At 40.0% G+C, this 20,218-nt stretch overlaps 3 protein-coding genes across 6 annotated transcripts in view; 1 reads left to right on the top strand and 2 right to left on the bottom strand.

The window, feature by feature from the left end:
- Window positions 1-11,010, bottom strand: part of cntrl (centriolin) — a 33,200-nt gene extending 22,190 nt beyond the window's left edge. For 2 of the 4 annotated variants that reach the window (XM_044027024.1, XM_044027023.1), the window contains exons 1-7: window positions 10,650-11,010; window positions 9,801-9,876; window positions 8,378-8,487; window positions 7,939-8,069; window positions 6,875-7,016; window positions 1,086-1,272; window positions 824-1,017 (exon numbers count right to left, since the gene is read on the bottom strand). In XM_044027024.1, coding sequence (XP_043882959.1) covers window positions 824-1,017; window positions 1,086-1,272; window positions 6,875-7,016; window positions 7,939-8,069; window positions 8,378-8,487; window positions 9,801-9,876; window positions 10,650-10,697 — 888 coding nt within the window. In that variant the 5' untranslated portion in view covers window positions 10,698-11,010. Of the gene's footprint in view, window positions 1-823; window positions 1,018-1,085; window positions 1,273-2,571; window positions 2,667-6,874; window positions 7,017-7,938; window positions 8,070-8,377; window positions 8,488-9,800; window positions 9,877-10,649 lie in introns of those variants that run through there. The other 2 variants (XM_044027025.1, XM_044027026.1) reach the window with 2 other exon arrangements.
- On the top strand, window positions 2,640-6,748 carry LOC122770061 (UDP-glucuronosyltransferase 2A2-like). Its single transcript, XM_044027028.1, has 2 exons — window positions 2,640-2,705; window positions 4,333-6,748. Exon 2 carries the CDS (start codon window positions 4,347-4,349, stop codon window positions 5,925-5,927), a length of 1,581 nt encoding a protein of 526 aa, XP_043882963.1. The 5' UTR covers window positions 2,640-2,705; window positions 4,333-4,346; the 3' UTR covers window positions 5,928-6,748.
- Window positions 11,011-11,630: 620 nt separating the features above from the next.
- c5 (complement component 5) overlaps window positions 11,631-20,218 on the bottom strand; it is a 31,201-nt gene continuing 22,613 nt past the window's right edge. Inside the window, exons 20-42 of the mRNA XM_044027122.1 lie at window positions 19,987-20,126; window positions 19,655-19,888; window positions 19,500-19,560; window positions 19,325-19,414; window positions 19,029-19,241; window positions 18,744-18,819; window positions 18,237-18,402; window positions 18,013-18,117; window positions 17,603-17,774; window positions 17,361-17,485; window positions 17,202-17,282; window positions 16,974-17,126; window positions 16,196-16,258; window positions 16,014-16,104; window positions 15,892-15,931; window positions 15,526-15,628; window positions 15,274-15,348; window positions 14,375-14,480; window positions 13,598-13,681; window positions 13,297-13,386; window positions 12,959-13,051; window positions 11,976-12,114; window positions 11,631-11,891 (exon numbers count right to left, since the gene is read on the bottom strand). Of these exons, the coding sequence (XP_043883057.1) occupies window positions 11,753-11,891; window positions 11,976-12,114; window positions 12,959-13,051; window positions 13,297-13,386; window positions 13,598-13,681; window positions 14,375-14,480; window positions 15,274-15,348; window positions 15,526-15,628; window positions 15,892-15,931; window positions 16,014-16,104; window positions 16,196-16,258; window positions 16,974-17,126; window positions 17,202-17,282; window positions 17,361-17,485; window positions 17,603-17,774; window positions 18,013-18,117; window positions 18,237-18,402; window positions 18,744-18,819; window positions 19,029-19,241; window positions 19,325-19,414; window positions 19,500-19,560; window positions 19,655-19,888; window positions 19,987-20,126 (2,639 nt within the window). The 3' untranslated portion in view covers window positions 11,631-11,752. The remainder of the gene's footprint in view (window positions 11,892-11,975; window positions 12,115-12,958; window positions 13,052-13,296; window positions 13,387-13,597; window positions 13,682-14,374; window positions 14,481-15,273; window positions 15,349-15,525; window positions 15,629-15,891; window positions 15,932-16,013; window positions 16,105-16,195; window positions 16,259-16,973; window positions 17,127-17,201; window positions 17,283-17,360; window positions 17,486-17,602; window positions 17,775-18,012; window positions 18,118-18,236; window positions 18,403-18,743; window positions 18,820-19,028; window positions 19,242-19,324; window positions 19,415-19,499; window positions 19,561-19,654; window positions 19,889-19,986; window positions 20,127-20,218) is intronic.

Here is a 20,218-nt window from a genome sequence, read left to right on the forward strand (position 1 = left end):
GCTCACATTCTCTTCCCGATTGGTTCCCGATCAGTCATGACTCGAGCGATTAGTGATGAATCAAAAACATGGCTGACACTTCCTCTCAGTAAAATCACTACCTCATTGCTGAGTATTTTCTACATCTGAGCAACCACGTGCAGGGTAGCCAATCCTGTTTACACCGGAATGATCATATGACGTGTTTTAGTCGTGGTCAAATAGACAAATATGTACAGCTGAAACTTTTTTTTTTTTAAATGAAAACATCAGTGTAAGCTGAGCCAGAGTCTGAATGATAAAGCTACCTGTGATCACATGAGAGGAAGCAAGAGAGACAAAGAGAGACAGAGACAGACAGAGAGAGAGAGAGACAGACAGAGAGACAGACAGAGAGGGAGCGAGAGACAGAGACAGAGAGAGACAGAGAGAACGAGAAGACTCAGTGAAAAAACGGAAGTAATACTGCAGGAAGGAGAAACAGTGTCAGGGGTGAAAGGTCAAATATCTTCTTTTAGGAGAATACATTGGAATGACTTTCCTCACTGGATGTGTGTGCGTGTGTGTCATCACATCAAGACATTTTCCTGCACAAACCCTGACCAGTAGTCCTCATGGAGACCAAAACCTGGTCCTAATGAGGCTGAACCTCATTTCTGAGGAACTGGTTAAGTCTAGGCCTAAGATTTGAATTGTCACTAGGTTAAGGTTAGGGTTAGGCATGAACTGGTTATAGTTAGGATTATGGATAATGCTTTATTTAGGCTGCTCAAATGAATGGAAGTCAGTGTTCTGTCTTAGAAGAATAGGTGTGCAACCCTGTGTGTGTGTGTTTGTGTCCTACCAGTTGACTCTTTGTGTGCAGTTCTTGCTCCAGCAGTGTGTGTGCATGTTGTTGCTTTTGTGTCTGAGCTGTCAGTGTTTGGTTAGTTTCCTCCTGCTGGTGGAGTTGAGTGATGGCGGCCTGCTGCTCCAGCTGCAGCCTGCTCAGCTGGGACTGGCTGCTGTCCACCTCCCACTGAAGACGCTCCAACTCCTCTAAGCACAAAAACAATGTTGAGTTTCTCTGACCAATCAGCTACTTGTCATAACACAAATGAACTCACCAGTGTTGAAGCGCTGATAGGCGTGTCCTCTCTCCTCTTGGGAGACTGGCAGGTCATCCAGCCTGTCTAGAGTTCTGAGGTGGTAGAGCAGGAAGAGGCGGGAGTGTGTAAGTGAGGAGGCAGGGTTTCCTATAACAGATAACTCTGATAGGCTCTTCAAAGAACGCAGTCTGGACACCTCGTATAGCTGCACACACACACACGAAAACAAACATCAAGTCTTAAAGTGAGCCAAAATATTGATTCAGCAATATATTGTTGTCCTGACTCATGAGATAACAGAGCACTCCCCTGTATACGATAACATATGGAATTAGATTTGTCAATATTTTCAAACACTTTTCACGAAGCAAATAAAATATCAATTTAATCATTCAAAAATATTGTATTTTATTGTTTGAAAATACACTTCTGCACTCCCTCTAATCCTGTGACGATTTCCAGTCAATTGAGCTTTCACTCCAAAATCAGCCAATCAGCAGGCAGCTTTCTAAGGCTCAAACAAAAAACCACAGTTCAAAGAACAAACCAGGGAGTGCAAAGAACAAGTTAATTTTCAAACAATAAAATATGTACATATTTTTGAATGTTTAAATAAATTTTTTTTGCTTCTTAAAAAGTGGTGTTTGAAAATATAAGTGTTGTTTGATATGTGAAAAGTGTTGTTTAAAAATATTGACACAAATCTAATTGCATAAGGTATGAGCACTAAAAAGTTGCCCCAAGTACAGAACCCTAACCCTAATCCACTCTAATCCTTATCAACCCTAAGGTGCATGTTTCACATGCTTCCCTGAATGAGTTGCATTCAGGGCCCATTTGGGTGCATTCACACCTTAGTATTATCATCTGTCCTGAGTGATCTGATCATACGATGACTCAGGATACTATGACTCACTGTGGACACGGAGCTAATGATACAATTAGAGCTGCAACATTATAATTTCATGATCGATTAATCTGTCGATTATTTTTCCGATTAATTGATTAATCGGTTGGTCCATAAAATATCAGAAAACCTTAAAAATGGTTGATCATTGGAAATGATGATGTTCTCAAATGTCTTGATTTGTCCACAAACCAGAAGGATTACCTTGATTAATCGTTTCAGCTCTAGATACAATGATATGTAATGACATATTATTACAAATTTTAATCTGTCACTTATTTACCTTTTTATGAGTGCATAGATCAGTCACTTAGACAACCGTTTAGGTATGGCAGTGACACAGTCACTATGACCTTTACCACGACTTTCTGTTACTGTTATCAATGTAGGTGCAATGATAAGTTTTGCATAAATCTAACTGCCATTACTTCACCTTGACAGTTGTTTTCATGTTTTATTTTGTCTGCTCACCAAATTAGAGTTGCAGGAATAAAAGTCATAAAAATAAACATACAAAATGTGTGTACAGAGAGAAAACCCGTCTCTTCAAAGATCCACATCTAAACAGTGCAACATGAGAGCCTCTACGTCACTCACCTTATGTAACCCAAAGCTGTCACTGCTGTATAAAAACACCATGTGCACTTTCCCTCTAAGCCTGTGCTGTGAAGGAGCCTGCGCACACTAACAAGAACACACAGATCAAGCAAGAACCTAAGAAGAACCTCTTGGTAAGTGTTCAATCCAACAATCATGAACCAAAGTGGTGGGAGAGGCTGGCAGTGTGTTAATCTAGAGCTGATGTTTGTCATGTGACGTTTGTGTGAGTGATTACAGATGTGAACAGATGCAGATGTGAGCTACAGACTCAAAGCCACAAATTTATGGTGTTTTGTTTACAGACTAGCCAAACAATAGCATGCAACAATATGTGCTATTTCACAATCACAGTTCTAAAACTGTATTACGTTTAGAAGTTTGGATATGTGGACTTTCAGACAGGTTCACACTAGTTCCTTCATATACAGTAAGAAACAGCACATGTTTAAGACAGAAACATTCTTTTTAACTTTCATGAATTTGTACTACAAAAAACCCGCACTGTATAGCGTTGCTGCTCTCATGTCTCCAAACAATTATTATTTAAGTAATCTTTAATACAACTCACATACTCTCCACATATGTTTGTTTTAAATGAGTAAAAATTAAGAAACATTTAAAGGGTTTTTTTTTACCATAAAAATATCACAAAGGTCATTACTGTCCATGGGGTAGTATGTAATTATTTGTAGGGAACTTTAGACCATGTTATTACAACACAATGTAAGAACAGCTCCTATGACCAAGTACATACAAAATGATCTTGCCATTAAACCCCTTAATAGATACTTGGTGATACCTGTCATTACTGAGAGGCACAAGAACACACTGCTGTAAAACCTGAGACCTCTTTTTTAACCTCCTGGGATTTTCCACACTATGAAGTTATTTCCACATTGTGTCGTTACGCAATGGGAGTTGTACAAGTATTGGACTGGGAGTGTGTGTTTAGGGGTGGTGGGGGTTGGAGTTACATTAATGAGTGTAGTACTAGTAACAGCAGCAGTAGTAGTTGTAGTGAAAGAGGAAGGTTTTTTTTGCTGCACAGGAAACAGGTTGGAGGTCACCCTCTGTCAGTGTTTGGCTATAAAATAAAAAACCTGGTTAAGTGTAAAAGCAGGAAACCACAAGTGTGGCAATTGTAAGCACCATGGCAATATTATTATTATTATTGTTATTTTATTTTTTTAAATATATTGTAGATATAGACGTTCTGATGTCTAGACATTTATGAAGTTGTCTATTTATGATTTTTTTTCCCCTCTGGATTTGATCTATCATGTGAACTGTAATGTCAGCAGTGACTATGTGACTGCCATTCTGATCACATGACCACCATGAGGTATAAATGGCCATTTTAATTGTCTGCCCTTTACTGTTGATATGATTCAAAAGACATAAAATCAATATCAGGCTTATCAACTCATCACCCTCTTGAGTGGCTAAGAATTGTCACAAAACAATATATTTGAAGGTACTGATGGCTACATTCATTTGTATATAAGGTTATCTTGAAGTGGCAGGGTTCACTTCAGTTATTCTGTTGTGACATTTTTTAAATCTAAATCTATCCTAATCTAATCCTCGGAGACTGAATTCAGAGATCACTGCTCACAGTCAGCCCTAACAAGTCTAAAAATGTGAAACAGCTAAAACCAGACAGCACTTGTTTAAAGTTGATGTATACTCTACTACTACTATACTATAAAACCTTCATCATGACAAAGGACTGCTCTAAGAACCTCACATTTCTTTCAGGGTCTTTTTCAGATATGTTCCAAAAAGCCTTGGTGACACTTGTGGTCCTATTCTGCTCTTCACCCTTGGTAAATGGAGGGAAAGTCCTGGTGTTCCCTGTAGATGGAAGTCATTGGGTGAACATGAAAGTCATCATTGAGGAACTTCACTCAAGAGGGCATGAAATCACAGTGCTTTGTCCAGGAGACACCTGGTATATCAAGCAAGAGTCCCCTTACTACAAGACCATCGTGATAAATTCCTCTGCTGGTTTTGACAAGGACAAGTTTGGGATGTTTGTAACAAGCATGGTTAACATGCGGCGGGAAGGCGCTTCACTTTGGACTCATTTGTCTCTGGAGTATGAACTAATAAAGTCTTTCCATCAAATGCATAAGACGTTGCTTATAATGATGGGGGAGATTTTTGAGAATGCCAAACTGATGCAGAGCCTCCATGATGCCAATTATGATTTGCTTCTGACAGATCCTGCAACTGGAGGAGGGACACTTCTGGCTCACCGTTTGGGCCTCCCACTTGTCTTTAATGTGAGGTGGACTGTTCAGGGTGAGGGGCATGAAGCAATTGCACCATCTCCACGCTCCTATGTTCCATTACCAGGGTCAGAGCTGACTGACAAGATGAATTTTCTCCAGCGGGTGAAGAACATCTTCTACCATGTATTTACACGCTTTCAAGTTTGGTATGTCACAGACTCAAGCTATATCTCTTTTGTCCATCATTACTTTGGCAGTGACGTACATTACATGGAGTTGTTCCAAGCGGCAGATATATGGCTGATGAGAAATGATTTTACTCTTGAGTTCCCACGTCCCACAATGCCAAATGTCATTTACATGTCAGGATTTCAGTGTAAACCTGCCAAGCCCTTGTCCAAAGAACTACAGGACTTTGTGCAGAGCTCTGGTGAACATGGCGTCATTATAATGACATTGGGAACCCTGGTGTCAAAACTTCCTGAGGACATCACTGAGGACATTGCAGCTGCTTTTGCCCAACTTCCACAGAAGGTGATCTGGAGGCACACAGGGAAAAGACCGTCCACACTTGGCAACAACACCTTACTCGTGGACTGGCTGCCACAGAATGACCTCCTCGGTCACCCCAAGACTAGAGCATTTGTGGCACATGGAGGCACCAATGGAATACAGGAGGCCATTTATCACGGTGTCCCCCTCATTGGTCTGCCCCTCATGTTTGACCAGTCTGACAATTTCTTCAGGATGAAAGTAAGAGGTGTGGCCAAAGTCCTGGACATTGCAACTGTGAACCAAGATAACTTCCTGGAGGCTCTCAAAGAGGTGCTGTATGAACCAAGCTACAGGGAGAATATGAAAAAGCTGTCCAACCTGCAAAGGGATCAACCCATAAAACCACTGGACCACGCCATATTCTGGATCGAGTTTGTCATGAGGCACAAGGGAGCATCACATCTTAAGTCAGAGTTTTATAAGATGTCCACGATCCAGTATTACTCAATTGATGTGATGGGATTTCTACTGGCAGTTAGTTTGCTAATGTTTACTGTTTTTATTTCTGTGATAAAGTTTGTGTGGCACAGAGTGTTTTCCAGAAGCAAAGCCAAAAAGGAATGATAAATGTGCTGCAAGATTTATAAAGCACAACCATAATACTAGCAACCTGCTCTATTTTGTTATTTAGAGTCATGACCCGAGAGTGTAACTAAATGCAGCCACAAGCGTCGTTCTGCCTTATCGTTATTTGTGTCTTGTCTGACTTAGCTAGATGAAATAACTTGTAGGCATAAACATACAAAGACAAGCTAATAAGAAAAGATATGTTAGATGTGTATCAGCTCTGTCGCTGATCTTTAATGTCTGATCATCTGCCAGTAGCCTCATTCTAATGATTTGAAGGTGTGTGCCCTGTTTTCTGATTTTTAATGATATAAAATTGTTACAATTTGGTAATGATATATATGATCTGTGAAGATGTGTTCACTTCAAATGCACATTGTTGTTGGCATTATTATGATTTTTTTCTGTTTATTTGTGTTACTAAAGCAAGTAATTAAATACCACAACTTGCAACTAGATGTTGACGACGTCACCAGATGGCAATACTTCCTCTCTCAGTTTCAGGGAAGTCTTATGCACTCTCTTGCTAGCTTATGTGCACACATAAAGCAATTTACCTCCATTTCTGATATTATATTGGGAAATTCTTCACTCAAATATTTCTTCTGAAGAGAACAATGTAAATCCTGCAACTTTACAGGATTTGTCAAACAACATTCACATCAATACCTTTTCATTGACGTTGTGTGTAACCTGATTCATTTTGATTATTTCATATAAAACGTGCTATTCAACCAATGGTGTTGCAGGAATTTAATGTTGATTCTGTATCTGAGCTATAACTGAATTTGAATAAAGACCATGGTGTTTGTGCAGAATATTATGGTGTCACAGTGAATTTAACCTTTGACCTTTTGGTGTGTTAAAAGTGAGTGCAACTGTGTGTATTTTGTATATGGTTTGTGCTGCTAACCCACACACACTGAAAGACAGCTTGTACTCACAGATGTGATGAGGTTGTGTTGTAGGTGTAGACTGCACAATGACTGCAGTCTCTTCCCCAGCCACATGGGGATGTGGCCGATCCTGTTGTACGACAAGTTCAGGTGCCGCAGATTGGACAAGTGCTCTAGACCCTCAATCTTTCTACACACACATGAACACAGACATACATGCATGCTTTAAACTTCAAACATGTTATTCTGAGGCTATTCCATAAAAAACTAAATCAATACATTTTTATCTTATGAAAGTATGCGTTGCTTTCACTAATATATCTTAACATGACACATCTTCAATTTCAAATCTCTGATTTCTGGATTTGTTCTAAATTTGACTCAGACACAGTTTTTAACTTTGGCTCCCTTTGTGACTGAGTTTGAAACCACTGCTTTAAAGCGACAAAACGTAAAATTTCAGCCTTCAAATAATGAGTTCAGGATAGTGATAGAATAAGAGGCTGGATAGAGGATAATATTGGTCCAGCTGGCATTCACTTTTGTTCCACACGACCAAATACATACACGACCGAAAGTGACCTGGTCCTGTTACTGTTGGAAGAGTAAGTGTTAATAGTTTGCTTGTCATCTGGTGTATCTACATTGTATGGGCTTGATATAATGTAGATGATATAATAATAGCATCATCAGATAGTTTGTCCAGCAGAGGGCACTCTAATTGTTAAGAATGTTCAAGAACCCATCGATGGGACATGTATCCCCTATCAGCTGGTACAATGTGAGGTCCTGGAATATCTGAAATGAAGATGGTATTGAGAATAATCACTAAATTGTAACTGGTCACTCATTGGAAGCAAAGTATCAATAATGTGTCACTATGACACTATGTGTCATAAAGTGTAACGAACACTTCACTTTAACTTTACTTTAGAGCAATTTGGAATCAGAAAAATCTAGCGTAGCTCACAAGTATTTTTTCCATTCCAAATGTTTACTCCAGCTTTCATGGTGGTCAAGTGTTCGGAAGTTTGGGCTCTCTTTGCTAAATTTGGCTAGGGGATGCATTATGTCTATGAGCGTCCTCACTACAAATGATGTGTGTGTCTCACTGGATGTTGTTGTGGGCCAGTTGAAGCTCTCTTAGCTGACTCAGAGTGTTCAGTCTTTCCATCCTCTGGATCACATTGTGGTTGAGTTTTAAAACCTGCAGATGCTGACAACCATGGAGGTTTTCTATGAACTGCAAAACACACACACATACACACAGACCGATATTTCACTTAAGTAATGTTAATGTTAGGATTATATTTTGCTTTTAAACAAATTCATTGTGATAAGCTCACAGACACATGGAGCAGGTCTGCTGCCTCCTCTGATAGTAGGTTTGTGTCAATTACATAAATCCAAACAGTGAATTTAAAACACAGACACAAAATAACACATTTGAATTCACTCATGGAAAAAAACAGTAGAGGAGCAATTACTCCAATGTGCTGTGACGTCACTGTTTTTCTCATTGGCCTTTATTGTTTGGTGTTTTGTCCTGACCTTAATGCGTTTGTCTCCCGCTGACGACGACAGGTTCAGAGAACGAACCAACGACAGAGAGGGACAACCTGTCAGCTTCAACAACAACTCCTCTGTGATAAACCTGATACCTGAGAGAGAAGATGGAGAGCAGATGAGTGGATAAATCTTTATTTGAGGGCAAAAAGAGAAAATCACTTTTCAAGAATAATAACTGTCACACAGACAAAACATTGAAGGTTATCTGGAGAATGGTTATCACAGTGTATTTACCCTTTGTATGCATCATCTGAAATGGTGCATTCACTTAAAATCATTGCTGTCATTGCTTTTCAAGCAGACATTTAAGCAAAATGAATGCAAAGATTGGTTGCTTGGGCTGGAACTTACAATTTTTTAATAATTGATTTTCTGTCGATGATGTTTATGATTAATCAATAACTTCTTCAGTCAAGAAAAATTGTCTGACCTTTCCCAGACCTCAGATTGTTGCTGCAGCCCTATCAGTAACTCAATTTGAAGTATTTGAACTCAAGTCAAAAATGTATGCGACGTAATGTTATCAAAGCCTAACTGGCATTAAAAAAAACAACAACTTACCAACATTGCATCAGAAATGGAGGCCAAATGTCGTGACAAATTACTTATTGTGCGATTGACAGAGAGAGAATAGAAATGGGTGAGGTGTGGCTGAAACGGAGCGATGAAGTTGTACCACCTGGTAACCTCTGAAAATGTATTTGGTTAAAACTTGATTCCAGCTGTGTGTCAAGGCCCTGGTATACTTCCATGCACGTCGCATTATTGTGGACCCTGGTATACTTACTAACCACATACCAAACAATCAGAACACGGTTCAGCCCTACACCTACAAAGCAATTCAATTATATTGTAAAAGAAACACATTGAAAGGACATGAATGTGTAGCTGTTTAAGGAAAACAGCCAATAAGAGTGCCGCTCTGTCTCTCTCAGCCCTGTGATTGGTCAGTGTCTCCTGCCACACACTGGATTTACCCAAGGCTAGAAACAGAAACTAGAGGAAATGCAGTCAAGAATGAAGTCTAGTTCACTCTTAGATCATTTGATGAATGGTTATTACTGCATACAAAAAGCCAAACAAAATGAAAATGATGGTTCGTACCACTAGATAGTGGACTTCTTGTTAGCATGCTTCCACTAGCTCAGTGCAGCACTTCCTGATCGTGGGCATTGTGCAGAATTATCAGTAAAAGATTGCAAACAACAATACACTTAAAGATGTCAAGGATGGGATCTGAGGAATAGCTTAACCCGTCCTGGCATAAAATTGAAATGAAATTGAAATCTGAAAGTTATGTTAATGTTTATGATGAAATGTTACAGGTTGCCAGCCAGCTGGACACATGACGACAGGCCAGAGGACAGGTGAAAAAGCTCATTTCATGAAAGACTTTCTTCTCTACCTCCTCTGTTTTCTTGGGGGTCGGCGCCTCCTCCTGCCTCACTCTGCTCCTCCATCTCAGTATCTGGATCAGACAGCTGTACAGGGGAGAGGAAGAAAGGAGAAACATCTATCAAGATCTAATTCTATAAACTCTTCATATGTTTTAAGTGGAAAATCTTAACTTTTGTATCACTATTATTGTATCATTAGACATGTTGAGTGTGATCTGCATCATAAAACAACATAACAGCAACTACCTTCAATCACACAAACACAAACTAGCACCACATAATAAGAGATGATCTCCAAATCATCGGCTCACCTACAAATCTCATTCTGTATTCAAAAGCAGAATCTATTTATAGATATTCAAGAAATTTGACCATAACTTATGGACTACTTTTTAATATTAGTCTTTACAGGGAATATACCAGTATAATGTGAACTTGTATCAATTTTTATATTCACACTATATCACAGCCAGATGTGTAAATTACCCAGGTTACTTCTTTTCAAAACATTTCTCCTCTTAATATATCTAGATTTATCACGTTTTTATGATCATCATTATTATTGTTATTATTATTATTATTATTATCATTTGGCTTTCTCTGTAGTGTAAGTATTACTATTACTATTGTTATTAGTCTGATTTGTTTACGTAAAGCATCAATCCTGTTGTGATTTCAGATTTATGTGTCGTTAATTCCAATTAGACTAGAAAAATAATCACAAAACGAAGACCAACAAACTATGAGAGAAAAAAGATTAAAGTTCCATTTGAGCGCAGTTGCTAAGAGTAAGTTGTGTAAACGGAGAATGAGACATGAAACCAGTGCTGAACAATGAACTGGACTGTTTCACTTACCATGGGAAGCGCGACCGTCGCCATAGAAACCAGAGCACCTTCATCCATCGGTAACTTTAAACCGGTTCAGTTCGGCTCCGTTAACCTTCACACCGACCGCGCGGATATCAAAACCGCACGGTGACGGCCCATAACTTTATCTCTGCTAACGTTAGTCAGGCTCGGGTTAGTGAGTTAATCCTCCGTTTCCATGGGAACCCGTCGAAGCGAAAGCCGTCGAACATTATCACAAAGACTTGGAGGAAACGCTGCAGACATGTTCGACGAGGGCGCGAAACTAAAATAACACAAATATCGAAGGTTTCTAGAACGTTTTCACAGTCTGTTTTCAACCAGCTGCAGCAGGTGAATGGTGCCTGGACTCCTCCCTCCCCACCGTTTAGCTCCTCCCCGAGATTCCTACTGGTTCTTTGAATACAAACATACACATATGTCCTAATTTTGATCAATGCTGCTAACAAACTATGGAAGCCAGTTTCTTCAAAAATAAAACAATTCTTCTAAGTCATAATAATGACATACTATCTGATAATAATGACATATTAAGTCATAATAATGAGATACTATCTAATAATAATGAGATGCTAAGTCATAATAATGAGATACTAAGTGATAATAATGAGATACTATCTAATAATAATGACATATTAAGTCATAATAATGAGATACTAAGTCATAAGAATGAGATACTAAGTCAGAAGACTGAGATACTAAGTCATAAGAATGAGATACTAAGTCATAATAATGAGATACTAAGTCATAATAATGTAATAATAGTAATGCATTAACATTAGAGAAGGAATCTACAGCATTTTTAAGATAACCATTCATTCCTTGTCTAATTATTCCGTGAAATGTTTACTGATTTATTCAACAAAAAAGCTCATCCATTACTTTCTAATTTAACTATATTTAATATTAATTTATTTCAAGAGAAATACATGAGATGGTCCCCATAAAAAAGAGTCAGGTATCAATGACCACAGTGAAATTGCTTTATTAAAATGTTTGCAAATTGCACCATCGGGATGAACAGCATCACTTCCTATTGTGTCATCTGAGTGTTGCACTGAAAAGGGCAATTAAAGTACTATGGTGAAGATTTATGATGAGTTGGGGCAGCTGGATAACTGCAGCTCCAGAGCAAAGTCCTCCAGCAGTGAGTAGTCCGAACATACAGAAGTACCACAGTCCTTCTTCCACAGCTCCACCACAGCCTCCGAGTCCAAAGGAAGACGATACCTGAGGTACACAAGAGACGCTGCAGGTCAGAGTCCCATCCGACTGGAACAGTTACAGGTGAGAGAGTGGTAGAGAGACACTGACCTGAAGCCATGGCTGAGTGTGACCTCTGACCCACTGACTCCCATCACCAGGTATTGGTGGTCATTCTTGATGTCCACAGTAGTGCAGGTGGCCTTTTTTATCAGCTCCACTTCTGCACCTGAACTCACCGCTTCAAACTCTATGAAAGGAACACAGCAGCATTACAGTGACCTCTGACAAAGGCTCCTGATGACAAGGCATGAAAAGCCTGTGGCCTCAGTCCAGTGTGTAAAATGTTGGTGAAATTATTTTTTCTTTTTGATGTTTTTCATTAACCTATAATGTGCCTTTTAAAAAAGGAAGTATTTATTTATATACAGAGGATGTCATTTTGAACCTCCATGTTTTTTACAATAGTCCACAATGGACAAACTGAACAGCTTTAGAGTTTTGCTTCTAACTGAGGGTGACATAGTTTCTCCCACACACTTGGAAGAGAATTGTCAGGTGAGGGATATTCAGCTGCAACATGCAATTTCATCAGCCTTTAAGCTTCTTTCAGAGCTGCACTGATTTTCCTGAAATTGTCCGGAGTTGTAGTATGTGAGGATGCAAGGATGTGAGGATACCTCTGGACTTTTCTGAACATGTCTGACCCAGATAATCTGCATTGGTCACACATGAACAAAAGGCTGTATTTAAATTTGAACTCCAGAACATCTCTGGAGTTCAAGCCGGAAAACGGCTTTAGTCAGCAGAAATGAGAAGTTTTAAGAACCTCTTTAAAAAGTGTAGTTAAATAAATTTAACACTAACAACACATTTAGTTTTTCAGTAGTTTCATTTGTGTCTTAACTACTAATGCATAAAAATAAAAATGTGTGGGCTGCTGCTTCCAACTTTGGAAGTTTGATGTTTGATATAGGAACTAGTTGCCTGGGCCCCCCATACTCCTTTGAAAAACAGCCATTAAGAACATATTGAGGTGACTAAAAGTTTTTCGCTGTGGTGGAGCAGTCTGAAAGCTTCACACAGTGTCTTACCTTTATCATTGTTCTTCAGGACTTCAACTACGCTGCCTGTATAGATCATAAAGTCTCCCTCTGCTGCTGAGGACGTCACCTTCATCCTGTAGGCTGCAGGAGCACAAACACATTTCTTACTGTGGTCTTCAGCCAGGTTATAAAACTAATAATCATTTATTTTATTTATAAAGCACTTTACATATGAAGGCAAATCTCAAAGTGCTAATATACTATAATATACTATACTAAACTGTTGAATCATATATAAACTGCAATCACTTTGTCGACATATTTGAATTTGTTTACAAATGAATTTTGTCAAAGTTCAGCTGATAAACTCCGATGATGGTCGTCACCGTATCGGATGTGAGGTCGGCAGGTCTCCTCAATACGTTTGGTTACTGTCAGTGTCGGGTCGACTTCTCCTCTGTAGGCAGCACAGGCAGCTACGTCACAGTGACACAATGCAGATCATATCATTATAATAAAAATGGAAACATGTTCAACATGTAAAAAAGCTGAATCCAAAACATACAACAGTATAGGAAATAACCTGAAAACACATTTTTCTTAAGAAAGTTTGCTTATCGTAAATTTCATTGCTCCCTGATTGTTGCTATTTTTAAGAGAAGAGGAGGTATTTAGGTGGCTTGTTACCTCTCATGCACTGACATTCTTCGCCCACACAGAGGCGCTGCAGCTTCTGTTCCTCAAAAGAGAAGTGTTTGGTGCAAATGCTGCCTGTGGGATAAAAACAATTATTTATTTTACTTTTAAATCATATTTAGAGTGAATTTGATAAGCTGTAAATCACTTAATAGTTCTCTGCACAGATGGCTGTTCAAAAAAAGAAAAATAATTATAATTCTCTCATTATATATACATATAATAACTCATTATTATGAATTAGTTTTGTGGCTTTTTTAATATTATCATGTTTTTTTTATAAATAAATATACATTAGATGCAATATTAAAACCATCAACTTGTGAAAAACACAAAAAGGTCTGAAAAGTAAAACTGAAGTGAAATGTCTTAAACTGTTGGCCATTAGGCAGGTTGACTCAACTGTGGTATGTAAGTCAGTGTCTTTATAACAACAGTAAGTGTTTTCCTGTGGCGTTTATGTGTAGTTTCAAGTCTTTTTCAATACAGCATGCTGTCCATTTTCTAAAATATGGTCCCATTTAGAGTCCATAAAGCAGAGGACACGTTTGGTCAGCGTGTGATTGACAGCAGATATCTTCCACTTTGACCTGCGAGTCTTTGAGCTATCAGCAAGAGCAAATATGATCTCTTCTGATTTTTCAAAAATAAAACAACAAAATGCTGAATTAGAGACTCCATTAGAGACAGCTCACAAACCAGTGGCTGATGTCAAAGGTGGTAAGGACTGCAAGTCCCTGCATGAACTGCAAAGTTCTGTACTCTCACCTTTGTCCTGAGGCTCATAGATGCTTAACAGGGACTCGCTTGCTCCGCTCACCCTGAACCTGGTCTTGACCCGAAAACCAATGCACACATAGATATCAGAGGGAACCTACATATGTTACAAAAACACAAAAGAGGAAATAGTCAAATTCATCATGTTTTCTGGCTGCTATAGCTGCAGTGTTAGCAACATGGCTAATGTCAGAAGAAACAACTGAATGTAGAAACCCTGATTAAAGAGCTATAACCTCTGTTATAACCATTTATAACATGTCAACAAAAGCTCTAAGTAAGCAATAAGTAACTGTTGATGCAAATAGTAGTGACTTAAACTTAAAAGCTCAATAAAATCAATGCCAGCCTATTTGTGACATGTTAAGAATGTTTGCCTCTTTATGTTGCCATTAGACAAACCTTTGTGTTAGGGTAAACAGCTTACTCTCCACACAAAAGGTAATAGAAAACAATATTACATCACAGGAGTTGTTGATCCACTGCTGCCTCCATCAGTGGGTTGTTTATATGTGTTACTTTGTGCATTTGGTGTTTCTTTCAGATTTACCAAACAAGGCAGATTTTCTCTATGGACTTTGGTGAGGGAGAGTGAGCAATTTTGCTGGTGGTGAAAATATGCGTATTATTGCATACATGTTTTAATAGTTGAGCCCTTTGTTAAGTTGCTGAAACTGTTTTCCTGATGTCACTGCTGGAAGACATGTTTTCAGTGAAAGTGGTGACTTTGTGTCAACATGTCATGCAACTGAACTAAAACAAAACAAAACAATGATCCTTTTAAGATACCATATTACCAGTTTCATTCTGGACTAATGATGCTTATGATCAGATTTCCCTGTGTGGTCCAGGTGTTGCTAATGATGTGTGGTGGTGTTCCTGTGACTCACAGTGTCCATCTGAACAACCACAGTGCTTCCCTGCAGCTCGTAGTGGGAGACAATCGGATCTTCTCCCTCTTTGAACTGCAAAACATCATCCAGGTGATTTTACTGTTTGAAACACGAGTCAGAGACCTGAGAGTAATGTCACAACTTTCAATCAATATGGAAACATCCATGAAAGTGTCACTTGACCTAAGACTTGAGCGTCTGCTATGATTTTTACTTGCTGATGAGGATGTACTGATGCGTAGAGTTCACCTGTTTCAGGTCCTCCAGGGACGCCTCCACACCTGTTGGCATCTGGATCTTTATCACAGTCAGACTGGACTCTGTGTAGACCTCATTTGGGGGCGGTTTATATCTGTAACACACCAAATTCTACAGACTCTGCAGCAGCTTGAACACACATGCATTTTACTTCTTAAAATTAAAAATGAATAAATAATTTAAATCAACCAGAAAGAAAGATGAAAGGGCAGAGAGAGAGGAGAGAGAGAGAGAGGGTGAGGGAGTGGAAGAGTGAAGTATATGTTATATCTTTTCTTAAAATACAGAAGCAGAATACAATCTGTTGCCTATATTAAAGGCCATCAGCAAGGTTTTGTTTGGTTTAAGTTGTCTTACTTTGCACAGGTGACCAGGTAAGGAGCACGCATACTGGGATCTGAGGAGGGGAAGAACATGACCTGGTAATTGGCTGACACGTGGAGGCACAGGTAAAAAGACAAATGTACACAGACGCTCACTTCTGGAGTTGTCAGGGCCGAGCATTTCTATGGTGGTGTCAAAGTTACAGTTCTGCGTGGAAGATCTGGTTTCATAATAAACTGTCTTCAGCTGGAAACACAGTCAGAAAGTTCAAGAAATACATGCAAAGATTCAGAGAGGTTAAATGTCCGGTCAGGGAACAGAATTAAACCACACCCACCTTCACATTCGACACACCTTTCCCATAACCAGTGGACACAATGATGTCGTCATTCTTTGTGACCTAAAAGATAAAGAAGCATATGGGCAACAGTCCAACCTGTCTCAACATATTTCTTTAAACATGAGGTCAGTGATTTGTCTTCTGTTTTTGACATTGCATTTAAAAGGAATGTAGTGTCTTGATGAGGAGCTCAGTCTCTGCATAAGCATCAAACATGAAGGGACTGTTTGTATCATTACATGTGTGAGCTTTTGTGTTTGAGTAAAGCAAATAATCACAACTCAAAACTATTCTACCTTTCTCTGTCTTATGGTGCAAACACATCAAGTACAATGAAAATCTTTCATATGATGACATTGCATACAAAGACATGAGTCGAAGCATATTATGTGTTGGTTATGCCTCGTCTCGTAAATCCTGGAAAATGTGAAAAAATCACATGCCTCAGTTGCACTTGAGTTGAAATATTTGAACTCAAATAAAAAACCTCTTGATTGTGTAAGCCAATTATCTCTTCCTGATCTTGTATCTGTAGCTGTTTGTCTGCAGCAACTGAGCCTGGGCAACAAGGGTGAAGATGCAGCAGAAAGGAAGCGAGGATTTTGGACAACCTGTTAACGTGTGAAAATATGTGTGTGTTACTTCATTCAAACTTTCTGTTGATCAGCTCTAGCATTTGGCCCAGGTGAGAAGTTGTGGGTTATGCTTGTGGTAGTCGCACAAGTAAACACAAATGATCAAACTACCTGTCCCTCTGTGTTGGACTCTGTCTCACCTGGATAGGCGTGATCACAGGTAGGCTCTGGCTGAGCTTGACTTGTTGAAGCGATCCCTTCCTCCTGTAGCGGATGTTGATGTCCTGACTGAGGACAGCTCGAGGGACAAGTCGGCTATACTCTGTCAAAGCCTCCAGAGTCAGGACTGTGTCCTGAGAGAGGACAGAGGTCAGCAGAGGAAAGGAAAAACTATGTGTGCGTGTGTGTGTGTGTGTGTGTGTGTATACCTGCACAGAGTAGAAACCCTCTCCGTAGTGCTGATCCTGGCTCAGCCAGGACAGGATGGGGTTAGCATAGGGGATTCTCCCCTTCAAAATAAAACACTTGTCTTATTAAAACATCCTAACTTGAGGACATGAGCAAAATAACAGCGCATCGGGCAGCACCTTTAGCAGCGTAGTCAGCAACATGTACGCTGTTGTCTCCACTGTCACACCACTGGACTGATCAGGATTCAGCCAATCAGTTGCCACATTGGACTCCTGCCAGTACCTGAGCACAGCAGGGTGACCTGTACATACATTTGATTTTAATTAAAGTTCCCTGATAGCCACAATGTTTCTGTCAGTGTGTCACTCACACGCACACGCACACCTATACACACACACACACACACACCCACACACACCTTTCTGTCGAGCCACGTTCTCCAGGTTGGTGAGCAACTGAGAGACCATCATGCTATTGGGGTCATGAAGAGTCAGAGCATAGGTTGCTACCGCACGCACATACACACTCTTGACACCTAGGGCATGCTGGGAAATGTACTTTGATGCAGATCTCATGCTGTCATCGTGGAACTTTGGAAAAAGACAAAACAAAATGTGAAAAGTTGAGGAAAGAAAAACATCCTGCTCTTACTGAGGGAGCACATATTAAATGTAATGTTTTTCTTGGTGTGAATGGTGTAAATCAACCACAAAGACAAAATGCACTGTTGAGACCATTGTCTCCAAATGAGTCCACAGTGGTTGTCGTGCTGCATGACAATAGGATGAAAAGAAAATTTAAAAAGTGGAGGAGGGGAGTTTTTTTTACTTGGAGATTCAGGATTGGGTCTCTGATGCTCGTGGCTCTGCACAAGGCGATCAACACGAAGGATGTTAAATACACTGACTTGTCAACTGCATCAGTGCCCGCAGCCTGCAACCAATCAGAAAGAACACAATATCACTTCTATCACAAAGGTCAAAGAGGGAGATTTTTATGACATGATCAAATATGTCAATGAAGTAGAGGAATACTGTAAGTGTCCCACTGACCATGATTTTGTTGGGTCGGTAGGAGGATGTGTCAGAGAAGGATCCATCGCCCTGCTGAGCACTGCGGATCAACCATGCTACAGAGTATGACAGAGTCTGATGGTCCACAGAGATGATCTGATCCAGATCCACCAGGGACAGCATCTTCACCACCAAAGCAGTAAGCCTGAGAGATGGTGCAGGGAGAAAAGACTTTATTATATAATTTTTGTGTTTTAAGTATGCATCTCAGACAGAAGTTTTTCTATCAATGACTCGGTAAAATGTGACAGTAATAGTACCTGGTACCAGGTACTATTGTGTCCCTAGCCAATCAAGTGGTCACTTTTAAGTGTTTTGAACCCACGGTTACACATATAGGGGATCAATATAAATGCAGATGGGGTCATTTTTGTATCACTATTACACTGTGTAAACACTTTTATCATTAAAATGAAACATTTATGCTTAAAAGTTTATTTCAACTTTAAGGTTCCAATCAAATTGAAGACGGGTGTGTGTTCTCACCAGGTGCTGGGTTTTTGCTTTATCCACATGCTGTAACTGGAGTCTCCATGTCTGAAGGAGGTGATACTGACCAGACCTGCAGACACACACACACACACATACACACAAACACACACCAGTTAATGCCTAGCCCTAACCATAACCTAAACACAATTCTTAATATAAACCCTAAACTTTAAATTCTTAACTAGGTAATAACCAATACAAGTACACATGTACACAGAGGAAATAAACACCACACTAAACTTCTAAACCTTTTTTTTACTATCTTCAGCAATTTCTCACCCTCTCTGATCATCTGTTTCAGAGCAGCTGAGTTACTGTGGATGTCTGCACCCAGGACCTCCCATTTCCCCGCTGTCTCTAAGTATCGATATACATGGATGAGAGTGAGAAGTCCTCCAAGCTCTGCCTCCGCTGACCCTGCTGGCAGGTTGACAAGCTGTCTGAGGCCCTCTGGTTTGTGCACCACAGACAAAAAGTCACCTAGAACTTCACCTGCAAAATAGACAAACATAGGGGAATAAAACAACATCTCTGAGCTCCTGTGTTCTGTTTTATATAACTACAGTATATATTACCATTGATGGTGAGCAGCCTCTCCACAGGTGAGTTTGGGATAATGTTGGTTGACAGCTTGTTCTTCAGTGTCACTATTATCTTCTCTGAACCTACAACAGTACAAAGATGTAGAACATCAGCTCACATCTGCAGAGTAAAGCAATGTCTGCAGAGCGAGCTGCAGATCAAACCTACCATAGATTCCCTGAGGGTCAAGTCTCCCTCCTGAGTACTCCTCTGTCATCACCCCTTCAGGCTGGAAACACAACCATGAGAGCCAATTTGACTACTTTTGTAACATTTTTGTAACAAGTGAATTCCAACCATCCCTCTATGATACATGTACTAACCACCACTCGCAGTTTCTTTTCCAGGATGTCTCTGTTTCCTTGGCGGGTCTTCAGTGTGAAAGTCAGGGTGTGTTCCCCTGGCTCCAGGCCCAACAGGGTGAAGGACACACTACCAACGCCCCCTGCAGGCAGTTTGCTCCAGCTGCAAGGTGTGGAGCGCAGGCCCACTGCCCCAGAGGTTTCCTGGGAGTGGAGCAGGCATAGCTCTGGGCCAGCCGTCAGTGTCACACAGTACTGAGGACAAGATGACAAAGATATTCAGATGCTGTCCATAACCAGCCCCCAGCAAGGCTCTAACTATCATGAGATGTGAGTGAGATGCAGGTCAGCACCGTGATGGTGTCAGCCTGTTGGTTGTACACTGAGCCTCTCAGCTCCAGCTGTTCTCCTCTGACCACCTGATATGGCAGAGGGACATTCACACTTAGTGGCAGACTGACGGACACCTGGACTGGCTGTGCGACACAAATACCTGGAGAACAAAGTGGACAGATTAAGTTAATTACATAATAAAGATGACGACAGCGATGGAAATGAAGGTGATCATGATGATGGGGATGAGAA

Source organism: Solea senegalensis, linkage group LG5, assembly GCF_019176455.1.
Source record: "Solea senegalensis isolate Sse05_10M linkage group LG5, IFAPA_SoseM_1, whole genome shotgun sequence".
NCBI lineage: Eukaryota > Metazoa > Chordata > Actinopteri > Pleuronectiformes > Soleidae > Solea > Solea senegalensis.